Consider the following 19,886-nt stretch of genomic DNA (forward strand, 5'->3'; position numbering starts at 1 on the left):
AACTTGTCAGTTTTCTTTTGGGTGACTGCTCTAATGTTGCTGACAGCCATTCTTTTTTGCATTCCTGTAAAACCACTTAACGAGATCTAGCTACTGATTTTTATCAGTTAACTGACTCAGCTTGGATTGATTTTTTTCCCTTTCTGCAAGAAGTGAGATTTTGTTCCACAGACAATAAAGGCCCAAAGAAATAAAGATATCCTCTTCAGGTTGGTGAATGCATAGTAATTCCCATCAATATTTTGTTGTCTGTTTGAGTGCTAGATTTTTAACTTCCTTAGCTCTATGTACTTTTCTATGCCAGTATGTTAGTCTTTGCACAACTAAGATTCAGTTAATTATCTGCCTAGTGAATAATTGTTTTTTTTTCTTATGGTTTATTGCTGTGTGGGAATGTCCCTTCCACTGCACTGCTGCCTTTGATACAAAAAGAACCCAGTGAAAATTGACTAGTTATGTAAAGACTATTCTGGCACAACTTTTCTAGTCTTTCACATTGTAACTCTGTAGTATACAGAAAAACTTCTGGTGATTGTGTCCTCCTTTGCTTGTAAGGTCTGTGTTTTTTTTGGGCTCGTATATTTACCTGTTTTGGTGACGGCTAATAGCAGTTAGGCCAGAACTATGCTTCTTTGTTAGAAGGTGCTTGCATAAACTGTCATAAAGTTGAAAGTAGGATGGGAAGAAATGATGGGAAAGGAAGATGGCAGACAAAATGAGCTCTGAAATTCTAAGACATGATTGGTTTTTTTTTGTTTGTTTTTGACATCAATCTTTGATGTTACTTTGTTGCTCTCTGCTCTGCTTCTTAATCCCCATATGAATTTACTACTTAATCCCAGTAAAATCTGCAGCATTTTCACACTTGCATGCAGCCATTATTTAAAAATTTATTTTCTATTCCTGAGGCAAAATAATAAAAAGAATTGTATTTTTGCAAACTTCTAGGTATGGTTTGTCACTCTTGTTCATTCAGCACCAATTTATTGTGATTTATGTATAGCTCAAAGACACAATGAATCTTGAGAATGAATTAAAAGCTGTAATCCATAATTACAGTCTGCTTGGCTTTAAAAACTTTTTGCCATAGTCTCTGTCATGTTTTTACAATTATAGCATGCTGAATGTTCTTGCAGAAACCTGCCTAGCAAAACATTTTGCTGTATGAGGGCCAAATTTTCAAATAACTGATGTTGTATTTGCAACAGTTCCTGCACATGATCTTGCTCGAAGCCTCTTTATTTCTAAACTTCAGGGAGGTGACATGCTGAAGATGAGGTCTGAAGATTGTGCCCAACAACTAAGGAAATGCTTGGGTTGGGTGTGAGCCCAGTGCTGCCAATCAGAACAGCTTTGAGTGTGTAGAGCTCAGCTGCTGCCTGCTGTTTCTGTCCCCTTGCCTCTCTTCTTGAGCTTGCTCTCTGAGATCTTTGAGAAATCATAGGTGTTGATAAACTGTTCTTGGTACTTATGTACTCTCTTTTCTCTGTTCTGGTGTTAAATCCCTCAAGGAAGAGAACTGCAGAACATACCCTTGGTCTGACCAAACTGCCTCTTAGGGTATGAGAGTCTGGATGCAAGGGAATATATCTCTTGTATTAAACCTTGAAATTCTTCCTTCTAAGATCCAAAATATATTTAATAGTAGATGCCATGAGAAAACATGCACCCCTGAATATCAAAAAACTACAGCCTGCCTTTTTCCTTCTTTCTTCCCCCAAGCTCCTGGAAAAAGTAGCATGTAGGAAAAAGTTACTGGTTCAGGACAAGTCTTTGGCTGCTGCTGGTGCCAGAGCTGCACTGGCTCTAGCAGGTCAAATGGAGAGGCCAGAAATTGTTGGCCAGCACATTCTGCCTGTTGACTCAGATGCTCCATGTGCCGTAATCCCTAAATCTCAGAAATATCATGAGACTGTTGGTTTATTACATCTAAATGACCAACAAACTGTGGGCATGAGCCTAGTCAATTAAGAGCAATCTTAGCCCTGGGGAAAAGAAATTGCCACTTGCCTGCTTCAGAATAATTTCCTTGATTTCTTAGACTTACTAACAGAAACCATAAGATTAGTGGCAAAGGCACCAAGGGTTTGGAAAATGAAGGAGACTGTTCAGGGGGCTGTGGAGACAATGGGAAGAGGAGGAGTAAGGTTGAAAGTGTCAAAGGTTTTCTAGCCCTTCTGTCGTTCAGCCTCTAGGTAGCTTCCCAGCTGCCTTTCCTTGTAGATCAGTTTGTTCTCTGTGGGTCAAATTCTATTCAAATGCATGAAGATTTCCCCTTACTGACAGCCTTGAACACCCCAGGCTGCACTGCCAGGTGCTCTGCTGCAGTTCTTCAGTGAAGAAGAGATGTGCCTCCCCAAAGCAGTGTGGAAAGGTTTTGTAGAGTGTGGTCCAGCATCAGTGGAGTTTGACTGAGCAGTGGAATGCAAAACTGTGAAAAACTCCTTTATGTGCAGAGACACAAAGTTGCTGATAGTATGGCAACAGCATGGGGCAGTTTTTCCATTTGTTCTTGTGTGGGTTGCTTCGCTGATATATTGCCTCTTTTTCAATCATTTCATGCTTTTATTCATTTCACCTGCTGCTTCGGTTTGAAACCTAGGTGATGGCACCATATAAATAGAAGCCAAACTTTACTTGCCATCTAGATTGCCCCTAAGTCTTAACTGGCCTGTGCATGCTTGCCAGTCTTGATAGGACTGAAGCAGTGTTTGCAGATGCAAAGCTTTGTGCTGCTTTAGCCAGGTTTGCAAATTGGGCAGCTGATGTTCCCTTTGCCTGTCTTTTTCTCTTGGTTATTCTCTCCTCACAAGGATTTGAAAATTTGGCCCTGAATGACATTGAATGTGGGGAAATGCCCACAGTAATGAGAGGTAAAGGAGTGTAGGTCATGCATATTGTCAGTGTAAGCAAGAGAGCAATTTTAATTCCCATATATTAACAAAGAGCATTTTTATTACCAGCTTTGCCTGCTAAACTAGTGTCTTAACATCTAACTTTGTTTGTCTTTGTCCTCTGCTGTTAGGTTGTTTAGTTTGTTTTGTAAAGAGAGAAATAAAAGGTCTGTCTGAGGGAAGTAGTGCACTTGGGGAAGTCATTTTACAAACTAATTAAACTGATGTATGTGACATTTTAAATAACTTGCATCCTTTACCATTAAAATTTTATGTTGTCTTCCTATATGTGTTTATTTTTGTTTGTTTAAAATTGCTTAGTGTTTATTTGAATTTAAAATGTTATTTTCTTTCTGAACTTGCAGTGTCCCCACCAACAAGACTAAGATATAGTGTAGTGAGTCCTGACAGTATACAGATCTCTTGGAAAGCCCCCAAAGGGCAATTCACTGGATATAAACTTCTTGTCACTCCAAGTTCAGGTAAAAGTCTGTATGTTCTCTTTTAAGGTGAAAGAACTGTCTTCCTAAGGCATAAAAGGTTTTCAAAGTTTAGTGTCATCCTCCACAATGAAGAAATTGTGAGCAAGCTTTGGGTAATGAAATACTAGCTGGTTAGCAGAAGAGAGATTGATTTCACTAGAGGGTGGTCAGGCACAGAAAATGGGAATTGAATGCATGAGGTAGCAGAGGTGGGTCAATGCTAGTTATACTTCATGTGTAGTCTTTGGGAGTTGTCATTGATCATCTGTCTTTACCTTTTTTCCAGTGGGGTATAAGGAAGTCTAGGAATTGTTCAAGGGAAAGTATTGGAATCCTAATTCAGTCAACCTTTAAGGTGGATCTCCTTGTCCCTTATCCCTTAGTGAGCTGTCCAGAAAAGAATTAAGCAAACAAGTAATCTTTAAAAATTTTTTGAGTGAAAACTTGAAAAGGTAGACAACAAAGTAGCTGTATAGGGCTATAAAGGACCTATTTCTGTACATTTAAACTTAAATTTAGATACAGAAACAGTTTTAACATGCAGCTAAAATACATCTTTGTATATATTGGCATGCAATCTTTATATGTAAATGGACATAAAAATGTTAAATATTTGTATTTATACATGAGAATTCCCTAGCCCAAAGAATGCTGGCAAAGCAAATCTTCAGAGGTGATGTGGGTATAACAGGGTCTGAACTGGTAGGCAATCACAGAGGGAAAACCTGTTGGTATGATGTTACCAAACTTGACAGATTTTTGGAAATTGTTTCTCATTTTCTTAATGATTTTGCTGGGCACCATGGCTGTTTCATGAAGCCCAGATACAAATGCTGATCTTAAGAGTGTTTCTGTTTATGAAAACTGGTTAGATTGCCTATCCTGTTGCTTTTCTGGGCTGTTCTCTGGCCTGGCTGTATGGGTAGTCCCAAAAGTGGGAATGTTTAGATCATGGTAGAGCTTTAGCTATTTTTAAGTCATTATGTTTACTGTGCTATAAGGAAAACAAACAAAGTTATGTATTTGTTGGATTTTTTTGGTCTGTTCTCCTATAGGTGGAAAAACAAATCAATTAATTCTTCAAAATACTGCAACCAAAGCAATTATTCAGGGTCTCATTCCAGATCAAAATTATGCCCTTCAGATCATTGCATTCAGTGAAGACAAGGAGAGTAAGCCAGCACAAGGCCAGTTCAGAAGTAAGTGTCTCTTTATGGCTGACATATGGAATGTATCAGATATTTATGTAACTTCTGAAACGGTAACAAATCTTACGTAAAGGAGAATGATAGAAAACCAATTTTTTTTTTTTTTTTTTTTTTTGTGGCGGAAGGAAAATCAAAGCCATGTATTTTAACAGGTGTAAGTATAGATGGAGGCCTGAATTAATTGCATAGTATGTTCTTGCATTGGGCTCTTTGTTTCCATTGGGTTGGCATCCCTTTCTTCCTAGTTTCATTAGGAAATTAGCTGGTATTTCATGGAAGGAATCTTCTGTGTGTAGAAATAAAGTGCTATGTTCTGATACTTTAAAAATTTCCTTTTTATTAAAACATTGTTATAGCTGTGTCAACTGGCAACTAGATGCTAGTTCAGTAGTATGAAAGGCTGATTTCTTAGTCAAATATGTTTACAAATTTAATTTTTTATATGATAAGACATGCTCTTAATGTCTATATCATAGTGATATATACACATCCTATCTGATTAATCTTGATCTTCATGTTTAATGTGTTAAATATGATTAGTGGAGATCTGTGGTCTGGCAGTGTAGGAGTACAGTTGAAAGCCTGATGAATTCTCTGACACTAAATTTTCCTCACTGTCTTTGCTAAGCTACATTTTTCTTTAAAGCAGCACAAGATGAAATATGCTGAGTACTTGATGTGGTGTGTATCCAAGTCCTTTTAGCGTTTTACCACAACAACTGTGTTTTTACTACCTTAAGTTCTGTTCTGGTTAAGAAACCCACAAAACCACAGATTACTTTAGCACTAAAGAGAAGCCCACAGAAGGCTACAGCAAATTCTATAATATTAGGTGTAGCTGTTTTTCAAATGGCATTTACGAAAAGTAGAGCTGCCAACTCAATTTAAGAATATGGGGATTATGTTCTATTTAGTATAGTCTGTTTGCTGCACTTAAGGCTGGAGTTTCTTTTAAAAGCATGATGCCTTTCATGAGTAAAGAATACAGATACAGCATATATATAAATCCTTTTTGTGATCTCCTGTATTATAGGTTTTTTCTTTCCCTTGTACTCTGACATGTGGCCACTAATTCTTGAGATGAAAAAAGGTCAACTATATAAAGAGTTTTGAGACTATCATCTGGTTTAGTGCATTGGAAGTATGGTTTTCATGCTATGGAGTTGTAACTGATGTACTAAGAATTCTCAAGCTTACAATAAAATTTTATTGTCGAAAGAGTATTTCTCTTTATGTAGTGAGGTGTACATTCTTATTCTAATACATAGTGTTTAATGAGCTAAGATCAATGGGGATTTTTTTTTCCTTTGAAAATGCAGATGTAAAATCATGTGCTAGATAAAATCTTTGTGTAAATATTGGAGTAAAACTGCTGTCTTGTCTCTTCCTGTGTGGTTAGAATTTTGACAGTTCCCAAATCCAGAAATCTCTGTCAGGATGTGACCGACTTGTCTCCTTTGAACGTTTTCAGACTTTTGTACCATTTTCTATGGAGACTTGCCCCTCAATAGCACCAGCATTAGAAGAGGCCAGCTAACTGGCTTTGCTCTTGGACATTTTTCAAAGGAATGCTCCTAGAAGGATAAGCAGCAGCAACCTTTTTGGCCCATATTATTCTGGTATTTCACCTCTCGTTTTAGTCAGTCTTGTTCAGTTAAGGATTAAATGCAGACTTCTGTCTAAGGTCTGGTCACGTGGCATTATCTGTAACCCAGCTGACAACCATGATCTGTCTTCATAAAAGCTGGCTCCTCAGCAAGTTTGTGAACATGAATTTGCTCCCAAATCAGTTACTCAATTGTTTGCTAAAGGTGGAGGTGATACACAGTCACACGTGCTCTCATAGAAGAGGAGTCAAAGTTTCAGGTTTTTTTTTCTCATCTCTGTAGCTGGAGTGTGAGCACTGTAGCTTCTGTGAAGGGTTGTCATACTGAGAAAATCACATTCAGATGTTTGTCAGCTCGTTGTCCTTCTTAGAACTTAGTCGTGTGATTGGATTTTGGCTTGGAACTTGGAACACTCCTGGTTGATTGAGATGTGCCACATGCTATTGGGTAAATAGTGAAGTCCATTTGACTTTGGTTCCGCTAATGTACAACAGAATACTTGCTCTGTCTCTCTTACACAGCCAAGAGACAGATAACCTCTTTTCATACCCTCACAATGTTTTTTTGAATGATGGAGTGCAGAGAGACTTTGGTCCTGGCTGATGATCACTGCCTGCTTGGACAAATGTCAGTCATAATCCAATTTTACATAAACTAAGAAGTGTAATTGGAGTAGAATTTTATTTTTCTGTGGAAGATATTCTCAGCTTCATTGTTTTAAGCCTTTCCTGGCTGTTGCAGACAGATGGAGTGTGGATACCAATTATCATTCCAGGAAAATTCTGGAAGGACTTTTTCTTCCTAATACATGACTTTAACAATGACTTTGTCAGAACATTTCAGACTATTAGTAGAGCACTACTGGCTACTAATGTAATATTAGTAATTGTTAATCCAATTGGGTTCTGCTTGGCTGTTGTGAGAGATTTGAGATATAGTAAGGGAGTATCCCACCCACTTGTGGAACAGGAAACTGTCAAAGTCTCAGCTCTGGAGCAACCTTGCACTCCTGGGAGTATTTGGTGCCCTGACTACAGATTTGGGCATGGGATCTGAGATGATTCTGTAAAGAGGACAATGAAACAGCTGGCTTATGTGCTTTTGTGTTGACTGACTTGGAGTGGAACTTTGCAAAGCTGGACTTTCCCCAGCTAGCTTAGCCAATTTTCTGGACTATATTTCCAGTGTGGGATCTTGTGTGCATGGGCTTAGGTGCTGATGTCACTATTTGGACTCTCCTGTGTGAAGAGTCAGTTTTGAGAGCATTAATGATGGTAGGATGGGGAAAGATCCATGAAAATAAATGCAAAGGTGGGGAGGGAGGGAAAACACAGAAACAGTAACTCATTACCTAAACATATCTTCAGATGCTCTGTGCACATACTTTACCAGGAAGATGAAAATTATATGCTTCTGTGTTGTTTCTAGATTAATTGATTTTTCCCCTTACTTTACAGTTAAAGACATAGAGAGAAGAAAAGACACAAGTAAATCCAAGGTGAAGGATCCAGAAAAAACAAATGCAAGCAAACCAGCTCCAGAAGGTCAGATCATAACACATATGACTTATGTGATATTCTGAATATAATCAGCTTCTTTATTTATCTTGGCCACTGTAGAGATTTTCTCTAAGTCAGTACTTTAAATCTGGTTCCCAGGGTTAAATTAAATAGAGGGGGGAAAAGCCAGTATTTTCAGAAATATTGGAGAGTTGCTACAGAGGTATTGCTTTTATTTCTGTGTTTTGTTTGGCTTTTTTTATAAAGTCCTAAATACCATCATGAATAGATAAAAATTATTAAAAAATAATGTTAGATAATAAAATTATTAAAAGCTGCTTGTACCTTTCCACTGGGTGCACTTTGAGTAGTGGAAGATTCATGCAGGTGTGTGTATGTAATACCTTCTTATCTTGGCTCTAAGACAGACTGGCAGTATTAATTCCCACCTAAAGTCAAATTAATACTATTGTGTAATTAACCACATAATAACTTGATAAGTCTGTCCTAGTGTAGGTTGTATATATGAAAACATCCGAAGCATTTTGAGGGAGGGGAAATAAAAGGAGTTAATTTTGTCCTGTTGAAAGGAGCCAGTCTTCTGATGAAATGTGATACTGCTTGCCATGAGAAGTTTGTCTAGTACGGATGAAAATCTATTTCAAGCTTAATATACATCTCTATTTCCTGTTATTTTAAAATTCAAATAGCATCTTCTTTATGAAGTAACCCCAACAGTAATTATTCCCTTCAGTGGTTATTTATGGTATACAGAACAAGAAGAGCTTGGTATGACCTCAAATAGTCTCTCTGTGAATAAACTGGACAGTTTCAAGGATCCCATTTTCCCCTTCCATATAAATCTGTCTCCAGTAATGCAAGTGTCAAAGACCTCACCCAAAGCTCCTTGAAGCCCACACAAATTTTTCTTTGGTGGGTTTATATTCTTACCACACATTTTTGTGTCATGTTGTATTTATTAACACTATGCAAGTTTGTTTCCATACAGCATTTCTCAAACCAAAGCACCCTTGGATTCCATTGGGTGAATTGGAAGAATTTTAGCTAGTGTTTGCAACACTAAAGAGACAAGTTGTACCTGCTAGTGCATGACAGGGTAGTGGATAGGTGATTTTCCTACATCATGTCTAGAGGAAGGCTGAGCTGGAAAAAATGAAAGAACTGAGAAGGAAAATGTGATTTGCTTTCTTAATGAAGGACAATTGATAAAAGTTGAAGGAGAGAAAACTGGGCCTGTACTTGGAAAATGTTGATTAAAGACAGACAGAGGAATGTGTCTGCCAGACTGCAGGAGAGAATTTATGCTTCTTCCATGGAGTAAGGGCAAAACTACAATTGGAGAGCGGAGCTTGGATCTGCAGTCTCTCCCTTTTTAGGATTCATATTTGCATTTGAAGTCTTCAGTCACCTTTCTCATCCCTACACCATATTTTACGCACCTGAGCTTCTTCAGTTGTATCAGGGGAGTTTGTAACAGGACAAAATACATCTCCATCCAGCACTTGTGAAAAGATATTGCCTTATACTTACTGTAGCAGGTTTTATTAGAAAACTGGGGTACGCATTTAAAACTAAGGCAAAACTTACAAACTTCTCAATCAGCAAATCAGATCATAAAGAAAAAATCTTATGCTAATGTTTAAGGATTCTTGAATTTGTTTAGCCCTATTTCCAACTCAGCTATATATTGTAAAGTAAGACCTTTTCCCCCTAGTCTTATGCATATTTTTCCACTTTGTGCAGTATAATGATTATTCAAAGTGATGGTGATTACAACTAAATTACTTCAGTGGGAGTAGGGTGAAATTCCAAGTGAAAACATTGGGCAAAAATAACAGCATCAGCAAAAAATGTGTAGCTGGGGTAGAAGTGAATTCAGAATGGATACACAGACAGTAATGGTATCAAAACTTTCCTAGTTTAATAAAGACTGTTCCACCTCAAATTGAAATAGAATCAAAGAAATAAGGAAAAGTCTGAAAGAAACTATTAAAGAAATAAGTGCAAAATTTTACAGCAAACCCATGAATAATAACTTGATCCTCTGCAGATGTTTGGTAGGAAATTATTTGAGTACAACCAAATGAATTCAGGCCAGCAGTTAATTGGTTTCATAACCATTTAGTGTATGGCTAAATTTGATGGATTTAATAGCAACCCTGATACATTCTGTGTCTGTGTTTGTATCTTTGGTCAAGTTGGCTAGACCTTGGGAGTTAACACTACAGAAGAAATTATTAGAATCATAAAATCTTTGAGGCTGGAAAAAACATGCAAGATCATCAATTTGACCTTATACCACCACGTCCACAAAAATATCTCATGAAGTGCCACATCCATTCAGTTGTTGAATACTTCCATGGATGGTGATGGCACCAATTCCCTGGGCAGCCTGTTCCAATGTTTACCCTCTCTCACCGTGTTGAAAATTTTTCCTAATATCCAATCTGAATCTCCCCTGGTTCAACCTGAGGCCATTTCTCCTTGTCCAGTCCCTTGGTAAGTGGCAGAAGAGACAAACCCCCACCTGGCTACAGCCTTCTTTCAGGGACCTGTAGAGAGTGATAAGGTCTGAGCCTCCTTTTCTGCAGGCTGAACACCCCCAGCTTCCTCAGCTGCTCCTCATCAGACCTGTGCTCCAGAGCCTTCCCCAGCTCTGTTGCTCTTCTTTGGACTCGCTCCAGCCACTCAATGTCCTTCTTGTAGTGAGGGGCCCTGAACTGGACACAGCATTCAAGGTGTGGCCTCACCAGTGCTGAGTACAGAGGGACAATCCCTGCCCAGGTCCTGCTGGTCACACTTTTTCTGATCCAGGCCAGGATGCCATTGACCTTCTTGGCCATCTGAGCACACACTGGCTCGTGTTCAACCACTGTTGACCAGCACCCCCAGGTCCTTTTCCAAGGGCACGTTTCCAGACACTGTTCCCCAGCCTGCACTGCTGCAGGTGGTTGCTGTGACCCACACAGCTCTTGTTAAACCTCACACCACTGGCCTTAGGCCACTGATCCAGCCTGTCCAGGTCCCACTGCAGGGCTCTCCTACCCTCCAGCAGATCAATACTCATTCCCAGCTTGGTGTTCTCTGTGAACTTATTGAGGGTGTTATTAATCTGTTTATATCAACTTTAAAAAATCTTTTATGACAACAGCCAGGTTGAGTTAGGTAGAAGAATATCTCACCTGAGAACAAGAGCAATCTTTGCCTGTAACCCAAATTGGAAACAACCATTGTCCAGGCTACTGTTGTCAGTGGTTGTGGTTTCTGCTCTTGTCTTGAGTGAAGGAGAAGCATAATTTCCCAGTGATAAGTGTCAAGTTTTGATATAAAGATGTCCCTTCTGTGAGCATCTTCACTGCTTTTTTATAGAATGATGTTTACTGGCGTTACTAAACCAGAAAATCCAAAATCATTGTTTTGGGGCAAAATTAATAAAGCACATCAGTGTACTTATCAGTGAATATGAAAAAGAGTAAGAACTCTTTCAATATTACAAGCTCCAGTTTGTGCATTATGATAAGTCACGTATCCTGCTGATTTTCCTGAAAGGAACTACATTATTGTATGAACTTGTTGTTTATAAATACTTAGCTAATATACCACCTTCAGGGTCACACAATAAACCCCAGAAATTTTTCTTTCCGTTTCAATGGAACAAAGATTTCAGCATAACCCTTCTGCTCCTAGAAACCAGCTCTGCTAACAAACACAACATGTAAATACCTGTGCTCATGATTCTAGGTAGTTCCAGAGCATTTCACTCTTATTTTCATCTGTGGTTTGGAGGACTGTTTATGTAGTACTGACCACTATTTAATTACCAACTGTCTAAGGCTCTGAGCAGTGCTGGTAGGTCTAAATGCCTTTTCTGAACTCCTAAATCATCTTCTTCCTTTCAATCTTTCTTCTTCTGTTCTTAAATTAAACTGCTGTGAGGGTTTTTCTCTGTTTTTATGGAAGCCTGTCAACAGCTTGTATGGCTTGTTAGTAAAGCAGCTTCAGCAACCTAGATTAAAATTTTCCATGTATTCTGTCCTATTAATTCAAGTAGTTTAAAAAGATTTACTCCTTTTCTGCTCTAAGTACTGTGCTCTTATCATAAGCAAACCTCCTGTGTATATCCAGTAATGTCATGGTGCCAAATTAATTCAGGCTTAATGTCTAGCACTCCTCCTTCAAATGTTAACTTTATATTTGATTTCCAGAAACTTTCTGTAATTCTTCTGCATGACCACTTTCAAGTTTTGAGTCTCCTTTCTTTATTTTTGAGACCTGTCATTTTTCAGCTTAGTGATTTATCACTGCTGTGCCCACTCATATTAATAATGTCAGAAGCCTTTTCTCTTTCTGTCTGTTGAGAGAAAGCTCACAGATGCAGCTTCTTTCAGCATGCACTGATATTTGAGTGCTTGTACCCTGGCTTCTCTCCAGCTCCCTCATATACAAAGCTCTTTTCTGTACAGTGACAGGGGTTAATACATTCTGTGCCTTCTCAGATGTTTTACAGTTTCTCAGAGAGCTTCTATGACTGATTCTCTAAGCAAATCCCTTAGGGGAGGGGAGAATCAGTGCTTTGACTATATCTTCTGGCAAATATATGACTATATCTTTTTCTGCAGAATATTTTTCCATGTATCTGAACTGGGTTTAACTACCTATTTCAATACAAACAACAAAACACTGAGGCCAGTTTTATCTGCATTCCTGTTGATTTGGTTGGGGATTTTTAGTTGAGAGGTGTGGTGCCTTAGTGTAGGCTTGCAGCCAAACTCCCACCTAGCTGCTTGCTCATTCCTCTCCCCCGCAGGATGGGAGAGAAAAAAGGAAGAACAGGAATGAAAGAGTTCATAGGCCGAGATAAAGACAGGGAGACTGCTTACTAGTTACCATGGTAGGCAAACAGAGTCAAGTGGGGGAAGATTTACTTAATTTATTGCCACTTAAAAAATTTGCTAATGTGGGTAGTGGGAAACAAAAGAGACAAACATTAAAACAACAGCTCTCCTTTCCATTTTCCCAGGCTCAGCTTGACCTCCTCCCAGACTCCTTTCCTCTTCCCTTGTTATCACTGCAAGTTACACCCAGTCCAAGTCCCTTCAGAGAGGAAGCAAGTGGTGCAAAAGGGGTGTTGAGAGATTGTGATCAGGGCATAGTGGTCTCCCTCTTCCTTTCCCTTCTTCTCATACCTTTCTTCTCCACGTACGTTATGCTGCAGAGAATATCTGCTCTGCCATGGAGCACACTCTCCTCTGACCTTGGGATTCTCTCTGCTGTTTCTCACTCTTTCTAACTTCACTCTTTACTGGGCATCTTTTTCCCCCTTTCTTAAATATGTTTTCCCAGAAGTGCCACCACCTGTCCATGGACGCTTGGCCTCTTTTCAAAAAGGCCACCCCTGCAGCCTCCCTCCTGCTAAACCTGGCCACAAACACCCAATACCAAAGGTGCTCTGTTTGTGCTTTACTGGAGTAAAGAATTTACACAGTCTTTAACCTGTCCTGTTTGGAAATTCCCTTATGCAGATCTCAAATCAAGATGGTTTAGAATAGCATAAAGTATGTATGGGTCAGATTTTTCTTCTGAATCAGGTGTTGCAGGATAAACCTTATGCAGTCTGCAGACATTCAAACAATGAGAATGTTTGAATGTCTGCAGCTCCCATAAAAGTCTGATTTGTGTATGACAATGTTAGTTGCTTTCTCATTGTAAAATCACGTAATAGAGTCATACAGTATGAGTGGTTAGGGAGGTCAGGGATCTTTCACTGCACAGCGCACAACATGGCAGTTTGTTCAGCCTTCCAGAATCAAAACTGTGTTTCACCCCTGAGCAAGTCCACTAGGGGCAGGAGTGGTTTTTTAACTGATTTCTATGGAAATCCAGTGATGTGGTGCTGAGTTAAAATACCTGGGGGAACTGCAGCTTTTTCAATCCCTTAAGTGCCTCTTTCTGATGAGAGTCACCTTTACCATATGCCAGGAGCAGAACTGGAACTGGAACATTAGCTGAGCTCTCTGGGCTGGTGGGAAGCCAGCTGAAAGCTCTGACAAAATGGATGTTGCCACCCAGCTCCCTGCCCAAATGGAAAACAGAGGAAGCTCTAGGAGAAATTGATTGACAATAAAAACTAGATCTGAGTTTCACATTGTGGAAGACTGGGACAAGCAGGTAGAAATTTAGAACAGAGAATTTATAACTAATCTATTGTCAATGAGTATAGAGTGGACAACTTGGCAATGGAAAATTTAGGTAGTGTGTGCATGAAAAACAGCATAGAAAGCATAGTGGGCTTTAGAGATAGAAAAGCAGAAGCTCCATAAAATGAGCTGTGTAATGCCATACCTTGGCATTAGGTGCAGATGTCAGGTTACATTATGTGTATGTAAGTAATATAACCTGAACTAATGCTAAAAACAGTGAATAGTGACTTCATGTGCCTTGATCAATAGTCCTGCACTGTATATTACTTTAAATTAAAAAGGTTTTGAGGAAGAGGTAAAAATTACCTATAAGGAGAAACAAAGGTTTCCTTTGAAATAATTTAATATTATTAGTGATCTTTAATGAATTTAACATTGTTACTGATATTATTATTATGATTGTGATTATTTACACAGATAAATACATTTGCAAGTTATAAATACAATGAAGAATAGCTGCTCATTTAGTGGCAGCTACCTCTGACTCATGCTGTTGCTACTCTCCTTTTTTTTTCACTACTCAGTGATACACAGAGTTTTTAGTACTTTCAGGGTTTAGTATCATAAAGTGTTCTGGAAAGAGGCCTGAAGCCATCTGTCATGTGATACCTGCCTGCTAAGTAGCAATAAGTATGCCTGCAGTTTCTTTTGGGTGAGTGCTCAGTTGCCTGTAAAAACTGTAGACATATCCAAAGTTATTATGTTTTGTGGTGGGATAGTTTTTGATAATTTTTTGAACTTCCTAATGTTTTGTACATCATTAGTGATATTATTATTTGCATTACTTCTACAATCTTTCAATGTAAATATTTCTGAATGATTTTTTTTCCATAATGTGTTTTTCATTCAGTGCTATGCACCTATCAGGCAATGGCATATCCTTCCTCAAAATGTTATGATATAATTGTCTGAGGTTTCTGTTTTAATAGCTCTTGGAGTGAGGGGGAATCAGTCTTCCAATAGTGATAGAAATGAGAGGTGTGGTAAGCTTAGAAAATCTACTGATTTGCATTCTTCTTTCAACATTCCTATACATTTGGTGCAAATGAGCTTTGACATTTGTACTTTTATAACTATCGAATGGCACTATTTAAGTAGGATAGGAAAAATCCACAGAGAGGTATATTAAGGTACTATTCAGCAGAAGACACTAATTATCTAATTTATTAACTTGTCTAGTTAATGTCAGATGCTTCAGTAAGTATTACTAGACAGTGTGAAATGAGTGCTGTGAGGTATTTAACTAAGCCACAGGAATGAATACCTTCTGAACTTCTGCTTCATTGGCAGTGTTTCATAGTTTTACTCACTTCATCCTGGCTAATGTAACTGCAAATGTTGGTTTTAGTCATTATTTTTTTTATTACTTGCTGAACTCTTGGGCTATGGAACTCCTTAACTATGTCTTTACACAAACAATAATTTGATTTACTAACAAGGTTTCCTTGAGCTTTCTGGAGGACACTTTAGGACTTGATTATGAGCAGCAGAAGAAAGAAATGATAACTATGCTGTGTGGGCATTTCCCCCCAGTGCCATTATGTTCTTCCTAAACAGGCTTTGTCTTTTCTCAGTTCTTGCACATTTTTCTGCTTCTGCAATCTGAGGGTAGAAGCAAAGTTTGTAGGAAGGTACTTAGCTTTTCCACTTTAAATGCTATTTTTTTGTATTGCTTTGGGGGTGACTGAACCCTTTAGCCCAGTGCCCCAGCTCCAGCCAGTAGCTGGACTGAGCACATAGTCCCAATAGGTCTGGGGTGATCAAGCACGGGGCTTCATAGTCCCAATAGGGCATAGGTCTGGGGTGATCAAGCACAGGGCTTGATCAAGTACTAATCAGCCATTTGTGCAGATGGAGCTAGTCCTCTTGATACCTTCATGGCTCTATTTTCCCATATATGTTCTTCCCCAAATTATCTTTCAATGTTTTTGGTTCCTCTCCTAAACATATCCTATCAGATCTTGCACAATCCCCAGGTACTGGTTCTGTATCCCCTGTCTCATTGCCCCCTAAGCTGGGACCCACCAGTTTGAGCCGTACAGACCATGTTATGAAGTAAGAACAAGTTACCCAAATGTGTTGCTGATCTCAGAAGATGCAAGCAGGATGAAACCTGTGTACTTATTGTCTAGTTCCTGCGTCTATGCTGGAATTACACAAGAGGCAAACACAAAGTTTCTGCACACCTTTTGTTTTCTTTTGTTCCAGTGCAGCACAATTTAATACTGAAGGGTTGCTTGAACTAGATGCAACCAATTTCACTCCAAAACTAACAGCAGTGCAGTGATCCTGTTCAGTTCAGCACACTCCCTGGTGAATGCTCTGCCCTGCTCAGATCTAGCTACAACATCTTCTACCTTATCCTCCATTCCAAAGTGTAGAGATAACCCTGACCATTGGTCTTAAGCATCAGTTTCTTGATGCTGCAAAATGGGAACATTGCCTACTTTGGGGATATGTTAGGTTCTTTAAACATTGTGGAATACTTCTACATGATAGGTTTCATTTTTAGACTTTTGTAAATGAAAGTCTGCATCAGAAAATATAGTGATGTTCAGAACTATTGAGTGCATTTGTCTAAATTCTACATTCTATAATGTAAGCATTCTAATGCTTGCATTTCCCTAAAAGATGTCTATGCATAACACTGAAACTAATATTTCACCTTTGCAGTGTCTGTAGGGAGTATGGGGATGCATTACCTTGTCATGGATGAAATGGGATGCACATCTACTCTTATTAGCTGTAGGCTGTTACTTCAGGATATTTTTTTTGTTTACTTTTCAGTTCTGTGCTTACCATCTTGACAAATATGTTTGTAGTCTTCAGCAAAAGCTGCCTTTTGGCACTGAGTGGCATCCAGTGACATTTGCAGTGACATGCAGTCCTTTGACCTTGATTGTCAATAGCTCTTGTGTGTATGGTGCATACCTGCTTGTTCTAGCATTTACTAATCAACTAAAAGTAATATGAACATAGAAATGAATCTATTTTCCATGCTTCTTCAAGGGGAGTGGCCCCAGATTCCTATGCCTCCCTTGAGAAGTCCGGGTAATGCTTGGACCATGCTTCAGCATTATTAGAACATTTTGGACCACCACAAAACTTTGTCAAGCATTTATTATTATGTTCCCCTTGCCATGCTCTTTTATTCACTCTGAGGTTGCTTAGCCCAGACATTATTTTGTAGACCTGAGTTTGGTTTCAGACTCAGTCACCTTGGCTTTGGACTCAGTTGGCTTTGTTCTACCCAATCTTAACCCAAACAGAGAATCCATGATGTCTCCTATCTCAGCTTTCTCCAGTGAAAGCAGCACCTGACCATCTGAACTTTGCCAATAGGGCTCTCATTGAAATGCCTACAGCCAGCAGTCTCAGTGGTTTCAGTGGTGGTTAGATCACCATCCTGATGTGTGCTAAAAGATGCTGCACTGGACCCCATGTAGAACCTGCCCAGCAATCATGTCCCCATCCATGTTCAGTCAAGAGAGCATGGGTTTTTTGACAGTGATTGTTTTTTAATTTGTGACAAATGTCATGGATTTCTATTCTTCTCTGGAACGTCTCATTTTCTCTCTCAACTTTAGGTGATGGAAATATTTGTTATAATAAGAAGATGAAGTAGACTTGTCAGAATGTACCATTGCTGCACCCTGGCCATCTTTATTTCTGTACTTTTTAGAAGGTAGAATTTGGTGAGAGGCATCCATTAGGTTTCCAAGCTAGACTACAAACCTGTGAGCTGCCATGCAGAGCTTTGTATATTAGAAATTCCTTGTTAAGTACTGGAGGACATACAGGAGGACTCTGACATGAGGAAGCTCTTGGGTAAACTCCTCTTTACTGTCCAGAAAGTTTAGCTCATTGTGCTGTGGATGATCAGTGCTTATTCCAAGAATTCATCCTAAGGATTTCTCTGAAGGGAAATAGCATTTGCATCCTTTGAGTACTACTTGCAACTTAGATTTGATTCTGCAATGGCAGTACTTTCTATGGACCTGCCTAGGGTAATTTGGAAGACTCCTTCCTGGCTCTCATGACTGAAAAATGTGATGGGAAGTATCAGCACTGACATGGACAGAATTCTTAAGTGTTTTTCCTTTGCCATAATTTGGTAGTTGCTTTGGAGAAAACAAAGCAAGCTACATTTAGAGATTGCGGCATTTATATCTGCCATCTGGCCAAATTACACAGCACACACGTGTGTTCACATGATCTGAATAAGAGAAAAATGTACTTTTGAGAGACAGCAAGCTTGAAACTGAACACCTGGAAATTATTTTGAAGCCTGGAACTGGGAAAGAGTTCATGTTGAGTTGTAAACTTTGATCCTCACAGAAGAAATCCCAAGGAAGAGAGAGAAAGAGAGATTGGGAGCAAGAGTTTGATTTTAACCTAAAGAAGTCTCTCTTATGTAACTGCCTTGTCTGTTCTGGATAGGTGTAAAATTTTATTTATTTTCATTAGCCTAGGTTGAGAGTGAGTATTAATTTGGAGGTTGCTGGATGTCTTCTTCAATTTGCATATTCCAGATGACAAACCCTTACTTTATTCTGTAAATAGAAAGCTCGGCATTAGGAATGATGACCAGTCTTCATTCTTACCTAGGGATTCCACTTGCTTAACTCCTGGCTCTGCATTTCTGTAGGAGGGTATTCATTTCTTCCTGTCAGTATATTAATATCTGGTTAAGGTTGGATATTACCTCTCATAAATGTTCCTGCTCAAGTAGAAGCTGGAGACTGGAGAGGTTGCCTTTCTATCATCCAAAATGTCCCTCCCTCGGAACTCTCACTAAATGCATCCACTTTATTGAAGTGTAGACTGTGTTGACATCGATATCTGGAGAATCTGCAGTTTGGAAAAAGAACAAATTTCTAGCTCTCTATCTACTCTCTGAGTAGAAAAAGAGACTTATCCTGTATTGGACTTAAATGGAAGTTTCATTTTTTTTTCATAAAGTGATCCACCTCCTGATATTAGAACCACTCAGATTGGCAACCTGAGTTGAAAGGTGCTTATCCTAACCATAACCCTTGAGTTATGTTTCTCCTCATATCTCTGCACAGTAAATATGTATAATGCTTCATAAATCTGAACTATTACCAACTGAAAACTTGTCTGGCCTCTTTTTTTCCTTTGGTAGCTTTCCCCTAAGGCAATGACCTTATTTTGTGCAATTTATTCTTAGTTGAAGTGGGAGGCTGCTATTCACATTCTTGAATGATGGATTAATAGAAGCTCAGCTGAATGAATGGTCTTTCATTATCCTCAGATTGATTTTCATCTCTTCAAGTCATTAGCTCTTGAGTATCCATCCAATCAACAGTGCACTGGCATGGCTGGATTCTGCTGGCAGCAAGAGATGTTTCTGTAAGTCAGATTCAGGGTCCGTGTTGACATGTTTCATAATTGAAACACTTTCATTACTACCCTGCTGAGACATTCCTTAACAGTTCTTCATCCTCTGGCAGCATGAATTTGCACAGTCTGAAGGCTTTAGGCTTGCTCAGGACTACATATATTCTAGGTAACCATCTTGGTGTGTCATGAGTGATGCTTGTCTTTAATATAACATGGAAGCCACGTAGTAACAAGTTGAAACTTTGGGCCACTTTTTTTAAACTTGTGTGGCAACCTTGAAAGAAGAACCAAAAAAAGCTTTGTGGAGGTGGTAGCGTATAGATATATTATTAAAGACTGAAGTGCAAGACCAAGAACTTTTTGTAGGAATGTGTAATCATAAAGGATTGATGCATTCATCAGCAAAGTCATCATGGATTTGCATATCCTGATGAAGAATCTTCTTTGCTTTATGCTATTGTCAGCAAAATGGGAGAGAAAGGTTAAAGTTTTGGTATCTGTTTTCAAGGACCGTGAGATGGCCTTGTCTTGAGTACAACTATAAGATACCCAATTTTTGGGTTTTAGTTTCCTGCCGTACGAGTTCTCTTTCAAGGCTGCTCTTTACTGTT

At 38.9% G+C, this 19,886-nt stretch overlaps 1 protein-coding gene across 5 annotated transcripts in view; it reads left to right on the top strand.

Annotated features, from left to right (window-relative positions):
- The window catches only part of COL14A1 (collagen type XIV alpha 1 chain), a 111,341-nt gene that overhangs the window by 5,600 nt on the left and 85,855 nt on the right, over nucleotides 1–19,886 (top strand). For all 5 annotated transcript variants that reach the window (XR_012054263.1, XM_030266617.4, XM_030266616.4 and 2 more), the window contains exons 3-5: nucleotides 3,260–3,376; nucleotides 4,432–4,575; nucleotides 7,649–7,735. Coding sequence is in view for 4 of the 5 variants with exons in the window: in XM_030266617.4 (XP_030122477.4) it covers nucleotides 3,260–3,376; nucleotides 4,432–4,575; nucleotides 7,649–7,735 (348 nt within the window). In the remaining variant the exon portion in view is untranslated. The remainder of the gene's footprint in view (nucleotides 1–3,259; nucleotides 3,377–4,431; nucleotides 4,576–7,648; nucleotides 7,736–19,886) is intronic.

The sequence above is a fragment of the Taeniopygia guttata genome, chromosome 2, assembly GCF_048771995.1.
Source record: "Taeniopygia guttata chromosome 2, bTaeGut7.mat, whole genome shotgun sequence".
NCBI lineage: Eukaryota > Metazoa > Chordata > Aves > Passeriformes > Estrildidae > Taeniopygia > Taeniopygia guttata.